Source organism: Molossus molossus, unplaced genomic scaffold (assembly GCF_014108415.1).
Source record: "Molossus molossus isolate mMolMol1 unplaced genomic scaffold, mMolMol1.p scaffold_m16_p_1, whole genome shotgun sequence".
NCBI lineage: Eukaryota > Metazoa > Chordata > Mammalia > Chiroptera > Molossidae > Molossus > Molossus molossus.
Window position 1 is genome coordinate 25926144 of NW_023425344.1, and position 21506 is coordinate 25947649.

A 21506-nucleotide genomic window follows, 5' to 3' on the forward strand; every position below is an offset into this window, starting at 1 on the left:
CCAGAGCTGGGAAAACCTTCCTCCCACATGTCCAACTACTGAGTGCTCTTACCTGTTCAGCAGATAAAGCTGGGATTCTTAGGGGTGGACTTGAGGACAGTCAGGTTCACCCTTGAAGTTGTATGACAATGTCATGTACACTATGTTTAGAGTAGAGGTGATATTTACATTATTTAATACATGCTATGAAGTGGGTTCTCATTATTCAAACTGAAAATAGCAGAAGTACAGGGTCCTTAAAGGCATTAATTCTTTACTTATTGGTTTTAGGGAGACCCGGGGGTACCTGGGAAGCATGTGTAGGGGGGCAGAGTCTATTAGGCCACTAATGCTGAAAACTATGTTTTAAGAACAGTCTAGCCATATAGGTACACCCCCACTCTCAGCTTTCTCCCTGCCACTTTCGTCCCCTCTGGGGCCATTGCACTTGCTGCTGCCTATGTTTGGGGCGCTCTCTCCCAGTCACATGGCTGGTTTTCATTCAGCTCTCAGCTCAGATGTCACCTCCTTATCCTGATGTCCCCATCTCCTTATCTAAAGCCACTCTTGAACCTATTACCCTTTTGAAGCTTAATCCTACACTTACCATTCATTGAACTTCTTAGATTTATTTGGGTTCATTTATTTTCTATTTGCCTTTGCTCCGTGAGAAAGCAGGCTTTATGAGTGAAGGACCTTATGTACTCTGTTCCGTTTCTGTCGCCAGTGATCAGAACATGCCTGACACATCAAAGGTACTCTAAATATTTGTGACACGGGGGGATGTTTATAGTGTGCATTAGACTCTAAAGTTTAAGAACTCCACTTAAGGAAATACGTGAACCGTCTGAGACCGGGAGCTTAGAGCCTGACTGTACACATGCTTTCCCGACTGGCGGAGGTGCTGATTTGGATCCACAGGAAGAGTTGAGAGCAGGGGAGGGTACATTGGGGGAGCTCTCCCAGTACCTCCATTTGCACACTGCTGTTCTGCTGCTGTGGAGTGACCAGAGGGAGCAAGCCAGGGGGATGGAGGCGGTGACGATGCAGACGATGGGGAGGTCATTCTGTCAGAGAGGACAGGCTTGAGGCCCAGCTGGGACACAGAAACCGCTTTCAGTTTGCAGTATTTTCTCAGGATCCTATCTGACATTCTGAATCAATTGGCCAAATTAGCCCAGCTAGATAACTTAGGGGTTTACATAGATTTGTTTCACTAAAAGCCCATGTGAGTGGAAGAGAGAAACCGAAGAACTTACACGTATACGTGCATAACCAAGGGACACAGTGCGGTGAGGGCTCAGGGGCTGGGGCGGGTGGGGGGGGACAGGAGCAGGGTGTGCATGGGAGAACAAGGAGGAACATCTGTAATTTAAGAAAAAAATTTTTTCAGTCCGTTAGTGATCGTCCAGGTCTTTTACATTAGATGAGCTCTTCTTCTACCTGCTGCCAGCACCACATTCCCTACGCACCAGCCCGAGTGACCCCAGTGGCCATGCCTCGTGCCTCGGAGCTCTGCTGAGGTGCCACCTCTCCCAGGAGGCCTTCCAGGACCTCCTGCTCCACACCCAGTTAGGCGTTCCTGAGGGTGCTTGCCTATCACTGCAACGACCATATTTTACTCTGATCACTGGCTTCCCTGTAGACAAAGGTTTCTCAGTGTTTTTGCCTCCCTAAGGCGTCTTTCTAGATTCCTTTATCCCTAACCACTCTTCCCCATTAAATGTTTATATCACAGGTAGTCTGTATGTCCACGTACTGTGTGAATATTTGTATATATACAGCACATACATATACATGTTTCGTATAATACAAGTATTTTATAAATATATACACATTAAAAGAGGAAGCTCTTCTTGGTCTTACCCAAATGCAAGTCCCTGAGGTGACATCACCCTGGAGAGAATGAGACGGTTGGGGCGGCACATCTGTTCTCCTGCGGGGCTGTTTCGTCAGTCCCACACAGACACGCATATACTGGATACTTATTTGTGAATGATTCGGTGGATGAAACGATTTCTCCCAACCTTAAAACTGTCCAACCTTGATGCTGATCATCTTGAAACTGGAGGGGCATGTTTAAAAACAGCACTTTCATATGGGAATCTACCACCAGTGTGCCCGTCCTTGCCTCTTCTCCCAGGTGGGTTGCACCGGGCTTTCCAGGGCCCCTCTGCGGGCCCTTTCTCAGGCCTACATGCAGTCTTCACAACGAGTGCCTCGGCGTGGGGGAAGAACCTGTGGCCGTAGAAAGGTTTCCCTTCTTTTCAAACGAACAGACCTAAATGGGAATTGAAACTATGACCTTTATGTTTGGGAGAACAGATTTCTTCCATAAAGCTCCAAATTAAAAAAAAAAAAAAAATCAACCTCAGCTAGGCAGTTTAGAACGGGCTGTTTTGGGGGAAATGAATGTAGCCTTTTTATATAGAGCTTGGCATTAGTCAATACTATATTATGCATATATTTATATAGGTAGCATAAAATAGGTGAAGTCATTTGTCAAAATTAAAAGTGCTTTCCACATAGAAGACAAGCAGTAAATATTTATAGGTATGCATTTAGAGCTAAGCACAACCATATGCATACACACACAAATGTAAGATATAACCTTAATATACTATGTCTGATTCCCACAGATGTGAAAGCACACCACCCATTACTTCATGTTTGGGAGAATCTCTGTGTATCTTACCCGTCAGCCTCCATAGTCTATTTATTCCTATATTAATTCATTTGACAAACACTTCTTGAATCTCATGGGCAAGACATGCCTGCTATTCCTGTATGGATGATATCCTTCTTCCGTTGCCTGTCCACAAACTAGTCTCAACTCAGAGGACACAGGGAGCCTCAAACCGTCGGTCAGATCATTTCCTGCCTTGCCTCCAAACCCTGAAGAGCTACTGGGTTCACTCAGAGTGAAAGACTCTGTATGAACTTGGCCCCTACTGACTCTAGGACCTTCTTTCCTATCCTCTTTGCTTATTGAGCTTTAGCCACGATGACTCTCTAACTATTCTTAAACTTGCCACATAGGCATCTGCTGTAGGTCTCCGCGTCGGTGGTCCCCCTGCCTGGAATGTCCTTCCACCCATCAGATACCTGTGTGGCTAACAGGATCACCTCTCTCAACTCTTTGCTCAGACATCACCTCCTCAGGCCATCCCGGGTTCCACATCTTCCTGCAGTCGGCCCCTACCCATACAACCTGACGCTCCCGATTCTCCTGGACTTGCTCTGGTTCTCCCTTCCCTCCAGCATCGTTACCTTCTAACACGTATTTCCTCAGGTCTGATGTTTATTTAAAAATCCTCCCCTCCACAACAAGGAGGTAAGCTCTTGGGGGCAGGGACCTCTATGTGTTTTGTTCGCTGCTGAATCACGAGGCCTAGCATAGCTCCTGGCATGTGTTAGGGCTCAGTAAATGTTTGTGGAATGAATGAATGCATAGAGAGAGCTTGCATTTTGAACACGAAAAGTGTGAAGAAGACAGTGAGGTGTGTCAAGAAGGGAAAGCAATTCGCATCAGGGTGTTGGCAGAACTGGCCGTGTATACTCCCCGATGGGATGACCTGTGAAGACTTTCCTGTGGAGACTATTCTGGGCTGAGAAGCAACAGTGACAAGACGCCCACAGGCCTGTGTGGCCAGGAGAGCCCAGAAGTGGGGAAACAGCAAGTACCACGGCTGCACTACACCCGAGCTCTCGTCCAGGTCTGGGAGACCATCCTGGCTGATGCACACGCGAGGGGCAGAGAAAGGGGATGAGGTTTGAAAGAAAAGGAGGGTAGGATCTCCTAAAATGGTCAGCTATCAATGCGTGTGAAACGTGTGGCTGCCCAAACAATGACGCGTCTCTGACTCTTTCCTGACGTTGAGCTCCATGCTGCCTCCTCGGAAAACCACTCGGGGAACTCAGTCCACGCCACCCGGGTGCTCGGGAGAGGCCCGTGAGTTCCGTGGGTGGGAGGAAGTCGCGTGTACGCTTCGGAAATGGTGCCACGCAGGGCCTGTGCGTGCCGTTGGGCCCTGGTGCTGGAGCCGCCCCCCCCCACGTCCCCGTCCCCGGGGAGGGCAGGGGCCCAGGTGCGGGCCGGTGTCTGCCCGAGCCCCCGGGGGCCGCCGTCCCGGCACACCCAGCCTCCACATTGACGTAAGCCTTCTGCTGACCCACCTTTTGCTTGGCCTGAACTTCCTGTTTTTAAAAAACTGAACTCAAGACATGTGATTTCTAGTAAATAGTGATACCGCTTCAACCACCCCACGAAACGACCTGCTGTGTCAAAGGGAGGAGCCTGCGGAGGCTGGTGAGACGCGGATTTCGGACCCGGCAGAACCACTGGACGCAAGTTCACTGCGTCTCCGCCTTGCTGAGCGTGATTTCTTCTTCCACATGAATTGTGGGGTTTTTTTTGGGGTGGGGGGGTAACCATCTGAAATACCAAAGACCAGTCTTGACTAAATACATGAGAAGATTCTAAGCTACTGTAGTTTTTACATTCACAGGCACTTCAATTCTACTTAGGAATTTTAGTTATAATAATTTACAAAATTATCTTAAGGTTCAAGAATGAAGTGGGACTTATTATCCTATTGTTAGCCATTAAGAAAGCAGACGAGGAAAGGCATGTACCTTTAAAAAAAAACTTCTAAGGGAAGTGTGTGTGTGTATGTGTGCACGCACCTGTTTGTGTGTGTGTGTGTGTATGGAGGGGAAATAGTGAACTTAATGTGATTTTGAAGTTTTCTGTAAGTTTCGCTCTTTCTGTAGGAGAGTTGATTCCAATAACATGTATGTTGCCTCATGCTCCACCCCCTACGAAGGATGGAGAGAAGTCACGAGAGTCTTTGTAAGAAGAGAGCGTGTCCATGTTTTTTCAACCTGTCAAAGGTTTACAAAACCTCACCCCCTTTCCATTGGCCCAGTTCTGGCTCTCCTGGGCTCCTCCGTGATGCCCTCCAGGCCTGCAGTCTGACCCTCCTTGAAGCCACCAGAATGACCTTTAGAGACCCAGTTCTGGGCATGTCACTGAAAATTGACTTTATATTGTACATGACATGTGCAAGAGAAAAGGAGCAAAACTGGTTTAGTCAGAAATAGGATCCTTTCTCTTTTTTGGAAAGTGTTTTACCCACTAATTTAATCAAAAGAGACTCTTTCCCTTCTCTCCCCCCCTCTTCTTCCTGTTCATCTTGTCCCTCTCCCCTCTCCTGCTCCTCTCCTCTCATCACTTCCCCCAACTCTTCCCCTCTCCCTCCTTCACCCCTCTTCCTTCTCTCCCTAATCTTTCCTCCTCTTCCTTCTTCCTCCTCACCCTCTGTCCATGAAGGGGAAGGTTTTCTCTGCTCAGCGGGCAGTATAACTAAACCAGAAACTAAGCACTATGTCGTCATATAACTTTCAATAATTCTTTTACAAAAGAAGCACATATATTCTTGCCTGTTTGAGAAAAAAAAAAAAAGGTAATTGATAGTTTTATTTATTCTCTTAAAATTGCAACATTTAAAAGTAAATAATGATGTTCATCAGTTTAAACTATTTTGTAGTTCATGAACTCCAACTGTATTTTTTGTAGATTTATCAGTCAACATGTCAATTAACAAACGCAAATTAAGTGCCTATTATATATGAGATATTATGTAGAGCCTAAAAATAATAGTGATACAGGTCAAAGTCCTAGCTTTCAAGGAAATTACAATCCAGTTCAGGAAATAAAGCATAAACACTTTAAAAGTTATAAAACAATGCAAGAGATAATATAACAATACAGTAATATGGCAAGACAGGAACTGGTGATTAATTGCAAATGAATGACCAAGATGGTAAGTGCTGGGGCATTTCAGAGAAGGGAGTGATTTCTGTGAGCTGAGGTGGCCTGGGGACACGTCATAGAACAAGACAGATGTAGAGAATATTTAGATTCCAGAGGGGAAGAGAGAAAGAGGCAGTGGGTTCACACACAGCGATGGTATGAGCTGAAACTCCGTAGCAGCAGAACACAGGTGTTTCAAGAAATGACCTGTGTGGCTAGAGCAGAAGATTCGGAAAAATCAGATTGGAAATTAGTTGGGGAAGGATTATGGAGGATTTTGGATGCCTTGTTTAGGTCCACCAAATATCTGTGTGAAATTATTATGGATGGGGCTTTCTGTCAAATTTTCTCCAAAGACTGTGACATTTCATGATACAAAGATGATGTGCAAGGTAGAGATTCAAGTCAGAGGTCCTCAGCATCTGAGTAAACAAAAACATCTCAGCCAGTGGTACTCTTGGATTGAGTGTGGCCAGGACTGAGGATAGAGAAGTAGGCATCTAGTTAGTTTATAAGTAAGCTTTGCTTTTGTCCTCGAAGGAGTGGCAAGCCATTGGTAAATTTTGACTAGGCAGGTTATGTGATCAAACTTTGTTAGTAATATCACTGTGATGGGCTACGAGGATGGCTTAGAAAGAGATGAGCTTCATAGTAAATGCGGGCTAATGAGGGAGTCTGGGAGGGATGGGAATGGACTGGTGTAAGACCACGGCAGCAAGGATGGCAAGCCGAGAACAGCTGCAGAGAGATTTAGGATTCAGGACTGACTGGACTTGGCGACAGGGTGAACGTGTGTGGGGTTGTAGGCTAGGAAGATACTGGGAGACAGGGAAAGCTTTGAGACAGGCCTTTCTTTCTTTAGTGGCTCCCTGGACACTGGTTTGAGCTATTGTCCAAAGATACAACATAGTGTTTTATTGAATTTACTTTGGAATTGTGTTTAAACTTGCATTCCATCTTTATTCCCCCAATTGTTGCCCTACCCAATAGATGATTGCCACTGTCTCCTTGAGGCCTAGGACCAGCCCCTCTTCTGCTCTAGGCCACATGACAGGTGGGCTGGTTCATCTCAGAGACAAATATGGTTTTATTACTCTTCTAAAACTTCCCAGTTGGGACTTTGTTATCTATTGATCAAAGTCTGAGCCATTTAAAAGGCCCTTCATCACCCCCAGATCTTGCCCCCGCAACCCCTTCCCATGACATCTACCCAACTAACTTCTTTTGCTCCGATCCACTTAAGGCCTCACTTCTTTCACACATCATGGTCGTAACCGCCTCAGAGACTCATTTTACTGCTGCCCTTGTGACAGCATTGAGTCCTCACTTCGCTGTTATCACCTTTTCAGAAGAAGCCCTTACTTTCCCCGGGGAGCGTCAGGCACGACACCGTAACACAACTAGAGACTTGGACTACATAGTAACGCACGTTCTTCTATAATTTTTATTCCCATAATAATGGTAATGATAATAACTAATAGTTATCAAGTTATTCCCTGATAGTAACTTGATAAAGCATTTACGCATATTAACTTACTTGCTGAAAAGGTAGGTAGTAGAAAAACTGAGGCCGAGAGAGGCTTGTTCGGGGGAAACAGCTAGAGAATGGTAATGCCGCTGTGTGAAGCAAGTTTGTCTGATCCCAGGCCGCCACTCTAACCATTATCCTGCTCTCTCCCTTTGGGACTGAGTTCTTCAGTGCTGGGAGCGTGGCTCATTCAAGTTTGTAATCCCATTTCCTAGCGTGCCTTCAATAGTGTTGTGCTGATTTAATTAATAAATGAATGCATGCTGGGGAATTGATAAAGCGAATGAAGGCAGAGTTGATAACTGACGACAGCTTTACCTGTATCCTTCCCCACTAGCAGCCACGTGGAGCAGAAGCTCTTCGTGCCTTCTGAGGAGTGACCAGCGTGGGGACTGCACACACTGTGGCAAACCTGGGAAGATGTGGCTATCCAGGCCTTTCCCAGCCACAATCATGTTATAGTTTTTTTTTTTAATATTTTCTTTTTTTTATTGATTTTAGAGAGAGAAGACGGGAGAGGGAGAGAGAGATTGAAACATCGATGAGAACATTGATTGGCTGCCTCCTGCATGGCCCCCACTGGGGATTTGGCCCACAACCTGGGCATGTGCCCTGACCGGGAATTGAACTGGTGACCTCTTGGTGCACGGGTCAATGCTCAGCCACTGAGTGACACCGGCCCGGCTCATGTCATACTTTCTGTTCAAAAAGCTATTTCTTCCTATCATATGAAAGAATGAAAACAAAACAATTCAGGAAAAATTTTTAAATGTTAGAATACTCTAGAAAGAATTATGTTCCGTGTTGTATAGGCAGGTACCTTGGCAAGTCCTCAGGACTGACAAACACTTGTCGGAGGTCCTAATTTAAAAGCAGAACTAGAAAGAGAGGAGGCGGAAGTTTATGCAGGTTCTAACAGTGCTGTGTATCTTTGATTTGCTGAGCTGTTTTAAAATCGACAGCATCCCCCACGTAGCTGCATTTCTGGATCAAAGGCATATATATGCCTTTGTAGAATTGCCTGGAACAATGACTGAAATTTTAAACATATTGACAATAGTCAGCATTTAGGCAGTGCTTGTTGAATTCTAAGCACGTGTTATGTGCTTGATCTATTCTAGACTGCTTTGACAACTCTTCTTTACTGACTCCATGTATGTTCCCTATAGATTTCCTGAATTAGCCAGGTCCTTGCTCATTAATATCTGCAGCCATCCCCTTCCTTAAGACTGGCCCAGCTCCTTAGGTCAGTTGAGGTTTCTTGAATTGCTCTGTCTGGTTACCGGGGACTTAAAGCTTTCTCCTTTTGTGACTAACCTCTTCAAAGGCTGAGAGATATTTAATCCTTTCCTCTTGACAAAACCACAGTCAGAGTGAAGCCTTAAAAAGGATTATTTTCAAAGAAACAATTGCAAACGTAATAAAGAAACAAAACAAAAGTTTGGTTTCATTATTGAAGAGTTGAAAACCAAGAAAGATCTATCTTTACTCCTTTGTCAAAATTCATCTCTCCATATGTGTGTCATTTCATATCTGGGCTCTCAATTCTGTTCCACTGATCTGTGTGTCTGTTTCTCTGCCAATATCGTGCTGTTTGGTTATCGTAGCTCTGCAGTATAATTTGAAGTCGGGTAGCGCGATACCTCCAGCTTCATTCTTTTTTCTCAGGACTGCTTTGGCTATTCAGGCTCTTTTGTGGTGCCATAAAAATTGCCATTTGTGACAACATGGATGGACCTTGAGAATATTATGCTAAGTGAAATAAGTCAGGCAGAAAAAGCTAAGAACATTATTTCATTCATATGTGGGACATAAAACTGACACTCGTGAACATCAACACAGTGTGGTGGTTGCCAGAGAGAAGGGGGCAGGGGTTGGGGGTGTAGGGGGCCTACTATATGGTGCTGGAAGATGCTTTGATTGTGGGTGGTGGGCCCAGAGTGTGATGTGCACGTCTTGTAACACAGAAACCTATACCTAAGACGTATGTGATCATATTAACCAATGTCACCGCAATACATTGAATTAAATATATATAAATAAATAAAGGGATCTTTCCACAAAAAGTAAATACATATATAAAACCACGAAAGAGCTGAATTAAATAAAGACATAGACCTGAATTATTTCAGGAATTGTCAGCAGCCTGATTTCATGTCCAAAACACTTAATTTCTAGATTTATCTCCAAGTAAGACCATTTTTGGTCAGCTCTTGTTGCTCTCAACTTGGTTCCTATTTTTGTCCCCACAGTAATCTTACTTCTCTGTTGGTTTATTCCGGTCTTCAGCTGTCTCTATGCAAAAGCACTTCCTTTTATTGTGTGGGCCCCGCGTTTCTGCCCAAGCCCTCAGGAGGGTCTGCACTGAGTGCAGCCAGAATAAACCCATGATGACAACGGGATATTAAGTGATACTATTCTTTTAATTAATTTATTTGAAAGCTTTAATTTGTTGTTTGTTTGTTTATATGTTGTTGGTTTTTTGGTTTTTTTTTTGGTGCATGTTTGTGTAAAACTTTTCAAAGGCGCATAAAAATAGAGAAAATATACAATGAACTAAATGGAACCATCACCCATCATTTTCTGCCATTCTTGTTTAATCTAATACCCCTGGGTATGTTTGTTTATTTTAAAGCAAATCACAGCTACTATATTTTACTTGTAAATAATTCTGTATGTTTCTCTAAGAGGTAAGAAAAAAAATTCACACACACAATGCATAAAATTAGCTATTATGATTTAACAGCATCTACTATTCAGGCATGTTCTATATTCACAAACTTACTTTGTTCTCTGTTTATGGTTAATTTGTTTAAAAGCAAAACCAAAAAACCTACAGTGTCCTAGAAATGTGCCACAGCACTCTTGGTGTGTGTATCTCCACCACCCCTTGTGGGCTCTCGCTGTAGGTACGGCCTTGACAGACAATCTCCCACCCGCCCTCGGCATGCCCCAGAGGGAGGAGCCGGCGTCTCCGTCTCCCCAGTCAGTGTAGTAAGAATGTTCAGAGGGCTTGCCTCAACTTGCACGATTTCACTAGGACCCAGGCTTCGAAGTCATTCCTCTTCTGTGCTGGTCTCTCTTCCTCCTCTAAGTCAGTCGGATCCTGGCCGACTTCCTGTCTGCCACCCTTAGCCCACCCTTAGCTCTGTCGCTGCTTCTCCTGTCTTTCGTCCTGTTGGGGTGTTTGGCAAATCCAGACCTGGAAGCTGGGTATCTCCCTTCCCCCAGGCTGGTTAGATGCTGATTAACCCCCAGCAGGTGAGGCTTTGGTTGTATCATTTCCAATAAGGGCAGACCTTGTTAAGGAGAAACGCACACTCTGGTGTATTTTATTTATTTTTTTTTTAATCCTCACCTGAGGACATTTCTCCATTTTTTTATTCAGACAGAGCGGGAGGGAGAGGGAGGAAGAGAAAGAAACATCGACGTGAAAGGGACACATCGAGTGGCTGCCACCCTCACAACCCAACCAGGGCCGGGGACAAATTGCAACCCAAGTACATAAGGGAACCGAACCTGGGTCTCCCTGGACCACAGGGTGACGCTCTAACCACTGAGCCAAACTGGCCAGGGCCGCTCTGGTGTATTTTAAAATGGTTCCTTTTTCCTTCTTCCTGCCAGCCCCACAAGGGAATGTTTTCAGGTATTCTCTGTGTGAAGCTGGTTGAGCTCCTGCAGGTGAAATTCACAACAAGGGGGGAGCATCCCTGACTCGGTGACCTGGAGATTTTAACTCTCAGGCTTGTGTGAACACGGAGCCTCCAGCAATTTGTCAATTGCAGTTCAGGTTTCCTCACCACCAGTCACCCTGGTCAGTGCCTGTGGGCTTCTGCTCTGGCAAGTTGCCATTCTCTGTGTTGGCATGTCAGTCTTTTCCAATTTGGAACAGAGGTTTGCCTTATGGCCTTACTTCTCTTACAGATGCAAAGAGAGTTGCTGCTTTTTGCAGTTTGTCAGCTTTTTACTTGCTGTTAGGACAGAGTGGCAACTCCCAGCTTTTTGCATAGCTTACTGGAAACCAGAAGTTTAGCAAAGTTCACACCGTCTACTGTAGTAAGGACTCAACCCTCATTGAAGCTTTTATTTCGTTCATAGTTATGTTGGACCCATGACTGCAGCACACACTTTTTAATCTTTGACCAGATTACTTCTTTGATCAATATTGCAATGTAATGTATTTACAGTGGGATTCTATAGGATTTGTACATTGTGAAGATTGCGAATATAAATGTTTACTATTATGATGCAATAGATAAACTCACGTTAAGCACATAGCAACTATGAGTTAGTTGAAGAGGCCTCTATGCAAAATAAATACAGAGTACAATAAGCAATGAAAACCAGTACTTAGTCATGGTATCCAAAAGGCTTATGGTAAAATCCATGCTAAAGATACACAGAAATATACTGATTATATATTCTTCCTTGATCTGTTCGCTTTCATATCGCTTTCACTTACATATCATCAAACTACAAAAGAAAGGACCTGTTTACCAGAAAATCTACCATAAGTGTGTGGGGGTGGGGAGAATATGGGGGTAAGGCTACATGGAGGAGTGGTTGCCACATATTACAATAATGACTTGTGGAATTCTCTGCACGTATCAGTGCCTTAGGGTAAATGATTAAAACAAACAATGATAACATCAGCCTGACATTCTTTGTTATTGTTGTTGCTGGTTGCATTGCACTCCCATTTAGCTGTCAGGCTCTGTGGCACCCATGGTGGATGGGTCATCAGTCCTTAGGCCCACACAAATGCTGGGCCTGCAGTAGACACCAAAGAACGTGTAGGCGAGGAGAAATTAAAGAAGAAACCTACCACTTATTATTTCTATATCTGCCAAGTGGCAATAGTATTATTGTGGATGTCTTTGGAATTAGTGAGCCTCCAAGTTACCATTTAAAATAGAATATTGTTATAGGATTCAAATATAGAATTTTATGTCATTATTACCACTTAGCACTTTAAAATATGTGTACATCTAGGGGAAGCACCAACATAAAAGCAGGTTACTCAGAGAAATGAAAAACCTTCCTTTAGCAAAGAGTCGAACCTGAGAAGATATGACAGAATAGCACCTTTTGGCTGGGAGAGGACAGTGGGGAATAATTAGAGCCAGTCCCTGAGGAAGTCATCCCGGGAGCCATGGGTAGCTGCTGGGAATCTGTGGGAGGGGATACCATCCAAAGCAAGCAAAGGCTTCCTAGTTTGCCTTGGAGCTGACCCTGAGCACCAGTGAGATTTAACAAATAGTAAGCAAGACAGCAATTATGCATAGATAAAAATCCAGCAATACAAGAAAAAAGATGGGAAAGGGGAGAAAGGGAAGGGGTCGTTGACCATCCTGGATGAAGAGGTTTTGTGTGTGGCCAGCATGGTGCCTGGGAGTCCAAAAGTGCCCGGGTTTCCTGGGCTGCGCTGCCCCCTGCACCGCTTCCATGGTGTGTGCCGGACGGAGGGCTGGGCTTGAGTGTTCGTGCAGGAGAATAAGTGCATGTATTTAAACACTAGAATCATTCTGAATGCAACGAGATGCTATGAGACATCTCTGAAGGAAGAAATGGCTGGGGGGTGGGGGATTACTTATGTGAAGAGAAGAAAAAATTGCAATGTGTATCTCTTGTCCTAGACTGAATCCAGTCCAAATGTCCTTTGATGGGAATGCTAGAATTTGCTGCACTATTTGAACTTGTATTTCTCTCATTTTTTTAGAGCTTTATGCACAGAGTTGCCTTTGCACTCACATTGCAGTGCTGCAGCGTTTGTATATTTGAACTTAGGTTGTTTTTATATTGTTACTTAATTGCCTTCCATGAAAACTTAATAGAAGTCTGTATACCTGTTTATGTAATGTCTATGACAAGAATACCTACAAAGTGATATTCAGATGTTATCAATTGTATTGAATGCTCATTATGATTTAGACAGTGTCCTACTTATTAGCATAGACCGTCCATCCTCCTCAGGTCATTGCTGTAAAGTAGGCTTTTTAAAAACACTCATTTTTGAAATAATTAAAGATTCATGGAAAGCTTGAAAAACATAGTGCAGAGAGGTCCTGTGAATTCCTCACTTAGTTTTCCTCAGCGGTTACATCTTGCATAACTATAGTCTGATATCACAGCCAGGATGTTGTCATGGATGTAATGTATGTGCATACACCTGCATCATTTTATCACATGTGAGATTTGTGGAACCAGTGAACTCAAGATAAAGAACTGTTCCATCATCACAAAGATCTCCCTTGTGCTACCACTGAGGGTCCTCCCACCATCCCGAACACCTGGCCATCAGTAATCTGCTCTCCATCTTTATAATTCTGCAGTGTCAAGAATGTCATGTAAATGGAATCATGGAATGGGTGACCTTTTGAAACTGGGGTTTTTCACTCCATATAGTTCCCTGAGGTCCATGCAAGTTGTCACAAGTGACATGTCCTTTTGATTGCTGAATAGTATTCCATAGTGCAGGTGCACCATACTTCCTTCACCTATTGCAGAAAATATTTGTCTTCAGTTCTTTTGGCTACTACAAGTATGGATTTTTGTGATGTGTGTTTTCAAAAAAATATAAATCACATTTCAGAGCTGAGATGGAGAAGATAAATTGTCCAGAGCACAGAACATTTTTCCAAACCCGGATGCTTTTACTTTATCTCATGTGCGGTTTACAATGATCTTTGGAATATGTGTGAATAAACTATTCTGTCGACAGTGTAGAAAAGTAATTATGTATTTGATTACATCTTCATAAACTATTGGTTTTAGAAGACTATCTGCTCACTTAATGGTTTTCAGCATCCTGTGTGCATATCAATTGGCTCATTTATTCACTAAAACTATAGTGTTAGTGCCATTAGGTGCCAGGCCCTGTGCTGTGTGGCAGAGCAGGTGCCTGACCCAGAAGGGCATCTCTAAAATACTGTTTGTAGCATAGAGGTAGCTTGCTCTATGTTTGCTGGTTTTAATAGTTTTATAGTTAGAAAAATGCCTACTCGCAGATAAAGTGACTGCTATACTAATATTTTGATGTATATTCTTAAGTTTAAATTTTCTGAAAGATGTGAGTATTTTGCCTCATCTTAAGAAAGCAGCTGCTGAGCGTGTGCGCACAGTACACAATCTGATCTGCAAGGCACGCGGCTCAGTGCTTCTCTCAAACCGGTGAGGTGCAGGTGGATTTTTATTTGCAGCTTGTTCACAAATTAATTTCTTCTACTTAGTCTGTGTCTCTTTCCTCCAACAGCATGAAAAATTAATCAACCGGCCACAGACTACCAAAAGAATTTCTACAGATCCTCTAGGTAAGAGTGCCCTCACTACAGAGGTGTTTTTGTTTTCTTGTATGTTATGTGAATTCCTTTATAAAAAAGAACAGAGAACTTTGCAGGTAAACAATCATTAGGTTTCTCAGGCTAATAAATGTTTTCCTTTGGAAGTCATGCACATTTAAATCAAAGCATACTTGAATGGAGACATAATTAAAATTATGTTAATATCTACAAGAAATATGTAGCCTACTAAGTAATATTTTACCAAGATAACTAGTAATTGCTTAGTTTGGTAAGTAGACCACTGCAGTTTGTTCTGAAATGCTGACTGTTAATTGTGAGTCCTAAAGTATGGCCACTTCAAATCTACATTTGAGGGCAAGGGACTCTAAGCGGAGGTACACTGGCATGAAACCACATGGAACCCGTGACATTTGATTGTGGTTATGCATAAATCAACAACATAACAATGATGCAGATTTAAGGGTAGAATTTCACACTTTTATTCTATTTTAGCCTTTGAAACAATTCATTCTGTGATGTTAACAGTTACTACCGCGATAATCTGTTGGTCTCTAGGAGACATGAGTGAGTGTGTTTTGCTTCTGTGTCAGACACACCATTGATGGTGAGCCTTCCATTCAGGGGTTAACTTTACAGATTTGCACAGAAAATGTGCAAACTTTACTAAATGACATTAGAAGAAAGTAGGATGGGAATAAATCTGTGTTATATGTCTTCCCAGAGGCAACAAAACTGTTTTCAAAGACAGAGCAGGCGATACAGCAAAAAGAAAACAAAACAAAAAAATACCAAAGCCAATTCCCCCCAACAAGAATCCAAACGAAACCAATAGCAGTAGATGAAAGCCCAGCACGTTTGTTCACTTTTAAAGAGTCTGAGGTTCAAAGAATTCTTACTACCATTGCCACAACCACTGGAGAGCACAGGGCGTCCCCATGCCCCCCACGTGCACCAGGGAGCCCTGGGTTGGTATAGTACATGGGGTCGCATGAGCAACGCCATCTGAGCTGCTGCAGGAAGGAGTGAGGTTCAAGCAGGATTCAACAATAAAAGCTTTAAATGCTAAGTTAAGGAGTTCAGACCATAGTCTAGAAGAGATTTACTAACAAGGAACAAATGAGATCAGATTAGACTAAACACTTCTCTTTATTAGTTGTGTGGAAGACTAAAGTTAGCCAAAACTGATAGCGGGGATATGAATGAGAACCCTGGTCCCTGCAATTCTCCAGAAAAGAGAGTCAGGTCATGACTGAGTGAGTCAGTATGTCTGGAAAGTGGGGGAAATATGAGACGTGTTTAAGAGTTAGGACCAATAGGACTTGGGTCCAGGGGATGAGCAATAGGCTTTCAGAATTTTGAATAATATTACATGTTTTCACTTACTCAACTGAGTGGTCACATTTACTAAAAAAGTTGATCCAGTGAAGGCTCAGGAGAGAGGGAAAGGCTGAAGCCGGTTTTGAATTGAGAAGCACGGAGTCTGAACTGGCTGTGATATACTCTGGTAAAGACAACTAGGAGATGAACACTGCAAATGCTACGCCAGGATCTAGGAAAACAAAGCCAGCGAAGCCGGATGAAGATAGAGCAGATCTGGGCTGTCTCACAAAGCGAGATGCCAGGGCAGGGAGAGTTGATGGATTCATGCAGGGGAGGGGTACACATAGAGGAGGCTTGAGACAGGAAGCAGCAATTCAGCCGTATCACAAGGAAGAGACTCCGCAAAGCGGGAGGAGGCACGTAGCAGGAGAGGGAGCCCACGGGAAGGAGGAAAATGCCTGTGACGTCAAAGGAGGTGCAGACGGAGAAGCAGCTGTTGTGGAGTAATTTGGAGGGCTCTGGGAAGGCGCAAAGGCTCAGTTGAGCCTGAAGCAAGGGTCTGAGAAGTGAGTTGGTAGTAGTGAACTCGCGGCATCAAGTTTACACTGGGCATTAAAAGATTTTGTGGTCGCGCTGGCCGGTTTGGCTCAGCAGTTACAGTGTTGGACCCAAGGGTCAAAGGCTCTATTCCAGGCAGGTACGTGGGTTGCAGGTTCAATACCCAACCCCAGGCAGGGTTTTGTGGGAGGAAGCCAATTGATGTGTCTCTCTCATATCGATATTTCCCCTTGCCCTCCCCACCCCCACTCTCTAAAAATCAACGGAAAAATATCCTCAGTGAGGATTAACAAAACAAACAAAATAAAAGATTTTATGGTGAAAGGCAAAAGATTTATACACTCTGAAGAGAAACCACAGCATAGGTAATACTATAGTCAATAATAGTGCGATAACGGTTGGGTACTGGAAATACCAACGGGAACACTTTGTAAAGTATACGATTATCTAACCACTATGCTGTACACCTGAAACCAATAGAAAATAACACTGAAATTAAAAAAAAATAATAATAAAGTAAAGATCCTTTAGCTCTGAAAAAACATAAAAGATTTCATGGTAAAGTAAGGAAGAGATAGCTCAGTAGCTTGAGAGAGTAGCAAGAACAGAGAAAGAGGGGGCTTGAGAGTGTTTGTGGGAAGTATGGCAAGAACCTGTGGTGAGCCCTGGCCGGTTTGGCTCAGTGGTTAGAGTGTCGGCTTGCAGTCCAGAGAGACCCAGGTTCGGTTCCCACTGGGGGTGCATACCTCAGTTGCAGTTTGTTCCCGGCCCTGGTTGGATTGGTGGTTGGTGACCACTCGATGTGTCCCTTTCGCGTTGATGATTCTCTATCCTGTCTCCCCCTCCCACTCTATCTGAACAAAAATATTGAAAAATGTCCTCGGGTAAGGATTAAAAAAAAAAAAAACCTGTGGTGAGTAGGAGATTCAGGAACAGGTGTGAAGGGAAATTACTTGATGAAAAACACTGTGGGGGACGGAATCTGGCAAACACGAGGAGTGAGATTTTGTAAGAAAATGATTTTGAAATAAAAACAAGGTTAGGAAAACTCAGGTCAAATGGCTTTGGGTACAGTAGGAGAAACAGACCTTGGCTGAGTGAAACAGAACGAGTGTGAGTTTGGGGCAGAAGAGATTTGGGTCATTACTCTGAAAAATTTTAAATCGAGTTCAGGAAAAAGATTTTTTAATGGATTTGTAAGCTGCTAAGGGCTCAAATGGTGTAAAAAGCATACAGTTTGTTGATCACATTCAGCATAGGTTCATAACCCGGGCAGCCCGGTAGTTAAATGCAGTGAGTGAAGCAGGGTTGGGGATTGACAAACAGAACAACGAAAGCTAAGGAGGACCGCAGAGTTAGGGGAGATGCAAGACCTTTCTTGATGCACATAGCTGGTCATTAGGAGCAGCCTGTGCAACCCAGTAGGGCTGACTGGATGGCCGGGGCATCAACAGAATGACTGTTAGTAGTGATGGGAGAAGAAGGATATGGAGCAGCAGAGGCTGTGGAAGTTTGGAGGGGCCGGTGGGAAGTAATATTGAGAAGCTGAGGCCATGGAGCTGGAACAACTCTGCTTGATGATGAAACATGAGAGCCGGCCAAAGAGTTAGTTTCTACTATAGAGTCACACACAGGTCATTGGTGTTGACAAGATTAAGACACTATTTGGTCAGTGATGTTACTGCTGATCAATACAATTGCTGATAATTCTGCCTGCCGATGGCAACAGCTAGACGATGTGGATAGGGAGAGGAAGGCCCACCCAGGGACCATGGATGTAAAAACCAGCAAGCACCCTGTGCGAGGGGAGCAGAATGCTAGTTTGAAAGTGACAGAGGAGAGCAAGGAGGTGTTGATTCTGTTTCCTGAAAATGGAGGCACAGACAAGCGAATGCTTCGTGGTGTGAAATCAGGTGCGATGTGTGTGAGCAGGCAGATGGAAGGAATACTTGAGTCGAAGGTGGCAGATGTTCTTGTTCACACCAGACCAGGGAAATGGCGTGGGAGTGAGCTTGAGACTGCGTCACAGCGACGTGACGCAGGTGAGTGCTGGCCATGTGGAAGGAGACAGACAGCAGGGGTGGGGGTTTACTGAGCGTGATGGGTCTGAGTTACACAGTGAAGAAAATAATAGAAAAATGAATCATGAGTTTAGGTGGCCAACAGGAGTCACAGGGTAAGGGAAGAGGTATGTTGAACATACAGGATATTTTCAGAGGGGATGTCTGTGGTTCTAAACACTAGTCCGGAGGCCAGGGGAACTGTTGGTGTGAAGAACCTTCCACAGAACTGCTCATTGGCTAGTGGACCATGGTGAGCCTCTGGGTGTCCTGTTGGGTGCATGTGTGAGAACTGTCCAGCTGCTCGTATAATTTATACATGAGATGAGTATTAATTAAGGAAAGTATTTTTTGAACCTAAACATATCCTTCGCCATAAGTGCTACTTAAAGTAGGGTTGGGAGCTTGTTAAAAATGCCAAGCTTTGCCCCACCCTAGCCCTGATTGAGTCCACGCTCTGGGACAGGCTCTGTAAACCGCTCTCTAGGGAAGCCCCATGAGAGGCATCTCCAGCCCAGGCGTTCGCCAGGGGAAGCCCCCAGAAACTCCAGCCTCTCGCCCGTCCACCGGGTGGCCCAGACCTGTGTGTTGCTCAGAGGACAAACCAGAGAGCATGAGGCCCTGTGAACAGGTGAGGAGGGTGAGGGAAGCACATCCCCGGGGAGAGCCCTAACGCTGCGCCCCCCTTGCCTGGCAGACGCCCCATGGGACCAGGTGCTCCGCTGGCTGGCGGCCCAGCTCTCGGAACAGGACGCCGCAGGCCTCTCCTCGTCCCTCCCTCTCCGCAGCAGCGCCGTTCAGCTCATCAAACTGAAGAACCCCGATGACCTCACGGAGCAGATCCATGCACTTCTTTGCTTCTGGAAAAAATCGCTCCCAAATTCCACCGATAAACGTCGCCTCCTGGCTCGTCACCTCCGCAAGATCGGCAGGAGCGATCTCTCCAAAGAGCTCAGGTTCAAGTGGGAAAAGGGCGTGTTCACAGACCCGCGGCAGGGGGCGGACGTGGCCCAGTAAAGCCGGTGCCCTGTCTCTGGGTCAGAGTTGGTTGGAAGATCGTTTCTGTCCACATTTTACCAGCGGCTCCGAGTCACGTTGTTGGAAGTGAAGCTGTCTGCTCCATGTGCTACTGGGACGGGCGGCCGAGCGCTGATGGGACAGCAAAGGCTCCTGCCTGTTCAGACAGATGCTCACAAGCAGGACTGTCTCGGGTCCAGCCAAACTGAGTAGCGTTTGGAATAGAATTTTCTCTATTCACATTTTAATTGCTGAGGTCGCTTTCTGGGTATAAAGAAAATATATACAGAATCCCCTTTTTATTGTTTCTACAATAACGATACACTGTTACCTATCTACAGACAATACACTGTTACCTATCTATAGAAGAGTGAAATAGTTATCCAGGATTCCAAGCAGCTAATCCTTGTTAGGTGCCTACAGTGGAGCCCACAGGTAATGATGCCAAATAAATTGGGCTGTAGAGACCTGCTATGGATGATAGCCAATCACTTTCCGAAAACAGACAAGCTCTAAGTAAGTTAAAAATAGAATAGTCCTGGCTAGTTTGTCTCAGTGGTTAGAGCATCGGCCTGTGGTCCAGAGAGATCCGGGTTTGGTTCCGCTCAGGGCATGTACCACGGTTGCAGTTTGTCCCCGGCCCTGGTTGGGTTGTGTGGGTGGCAGCCACTCGATGTGTCCCTTTCACGTTGATGTTTCTCTCTCTCTCTCTCTTCCTCTCTCTCCCTCCTACTCTATCTGAACAAAAAATGGAAAAATGTTCTCGGGTGAGGATAAAAAAAAAATAGAATAACACTTCAGTCATTTACTGCCACAAACTTTCCTTTTTCTAACATGCAGCCTGATACAGGGAAACCCCTCATATTTTATTATGAGTGGGATGAGCACAGTGCAGAGGAAATGCAGTCTCGGGAAAGAATTCAGGGCCCTCTTACCTACTTGGAAAGAAAACTGCTTTTAAATCACTTTCAGAGAAGCCTTATTATGTTAAGCCCTATAAAAAATAAAAAAAGTGCCTGTCCGGTGTGGCTCAGTGGTTGAGCGTTGACCCATGCACCAAGAGCTCACCGGTTCAGTTCCTGGTCAGGGCACACGCCCAGGTTGTGGGCCCCATCCCCAACGGGGGCGTGCAGGAGGCAGCCAATCGATGTTCTCTCTCATCCATGCTTCTCTCTCTCTCCCTCTTGCTTCCTCTCTCTGTAAAAATCAATAAAGGAAAAAAAAAATGTTTTTAATAAAAAAGCAAAAATCTCCCCCAAATGAAAAGAAACACATAGTAATTACAAAATCCCCTCTGTTACTGATACTCCCTGTTAATGTCTAATGCATAAGCTCTGAGACCGGACAACCGGAAACAGCGTGAAATGAATGGGGCGTTCCATTAGCTTTACCAATTAATTAATGCAAGCCATCAGGGCCCTGGCTTGCAAGCAGCCGTAGCAATTAGCTTCAATTATTGAATGCCTAGAAATTAATGAAATTACATAAAACATTAAACATTTATATGGTTCTGAAACTTCACATCAAGATTTCCTGCAATGAATTAACCAGGAACTGCCTTACATACCTATCTGGTTATATATTTAAAAGGGGAGTCCAACTTTCAAACACTTTCCTATTAAGAAACATTTATTAGTCAATATTTTTATTATTTTCACAGAATGGTACGATCTGTTTCTTGGAATGAAGACAACAGGCTGAGTTGTTTATTGTTTTTCTGACTACCAAATAACAAAAATAAAGAAAATAAAAGTCTCCTCCTTTTCCAACACCAGAGATCACTATTGCAAACATTTCTGGTGTCTTTCCTTTCAGGGTTTCTTTTTCCCTGGAAGGACTTGTTTTTAGTTCTATGTATAGAAATGTATATAACACGCTCACCCACGTGCTCAGATGCACACCTACTAACGCTTATAAACCCCTTCACA

The 21506-nt window shown here is 44.3% G+C and overlaps 1 protein-coding gene across 1 annotated transcript in view; it reads left to right on the plus strand.

The window, feature by feature from the left end:
• Nucleotides 1-19578, plus strand: part of DTHD1 (death domain containing 1) — a 57931-nt gene extending 38353 nt beyond the window's left edge. The window contains exons 9-10 of the mRNA XM_036244708.1: nt 14575-14632; nt 19259-19578. Coding sequence (XP_036100601.1) covers nt 14575-14632; nt 19259-19578 — 378 coding nt within the window. The remainder of the gene's footprint in view (nt 1-14574; nt 14633-19258) is intronic.
• The last annotated feature ends 1928 nt before the right edge of the window (nt 19579-21506 follow it).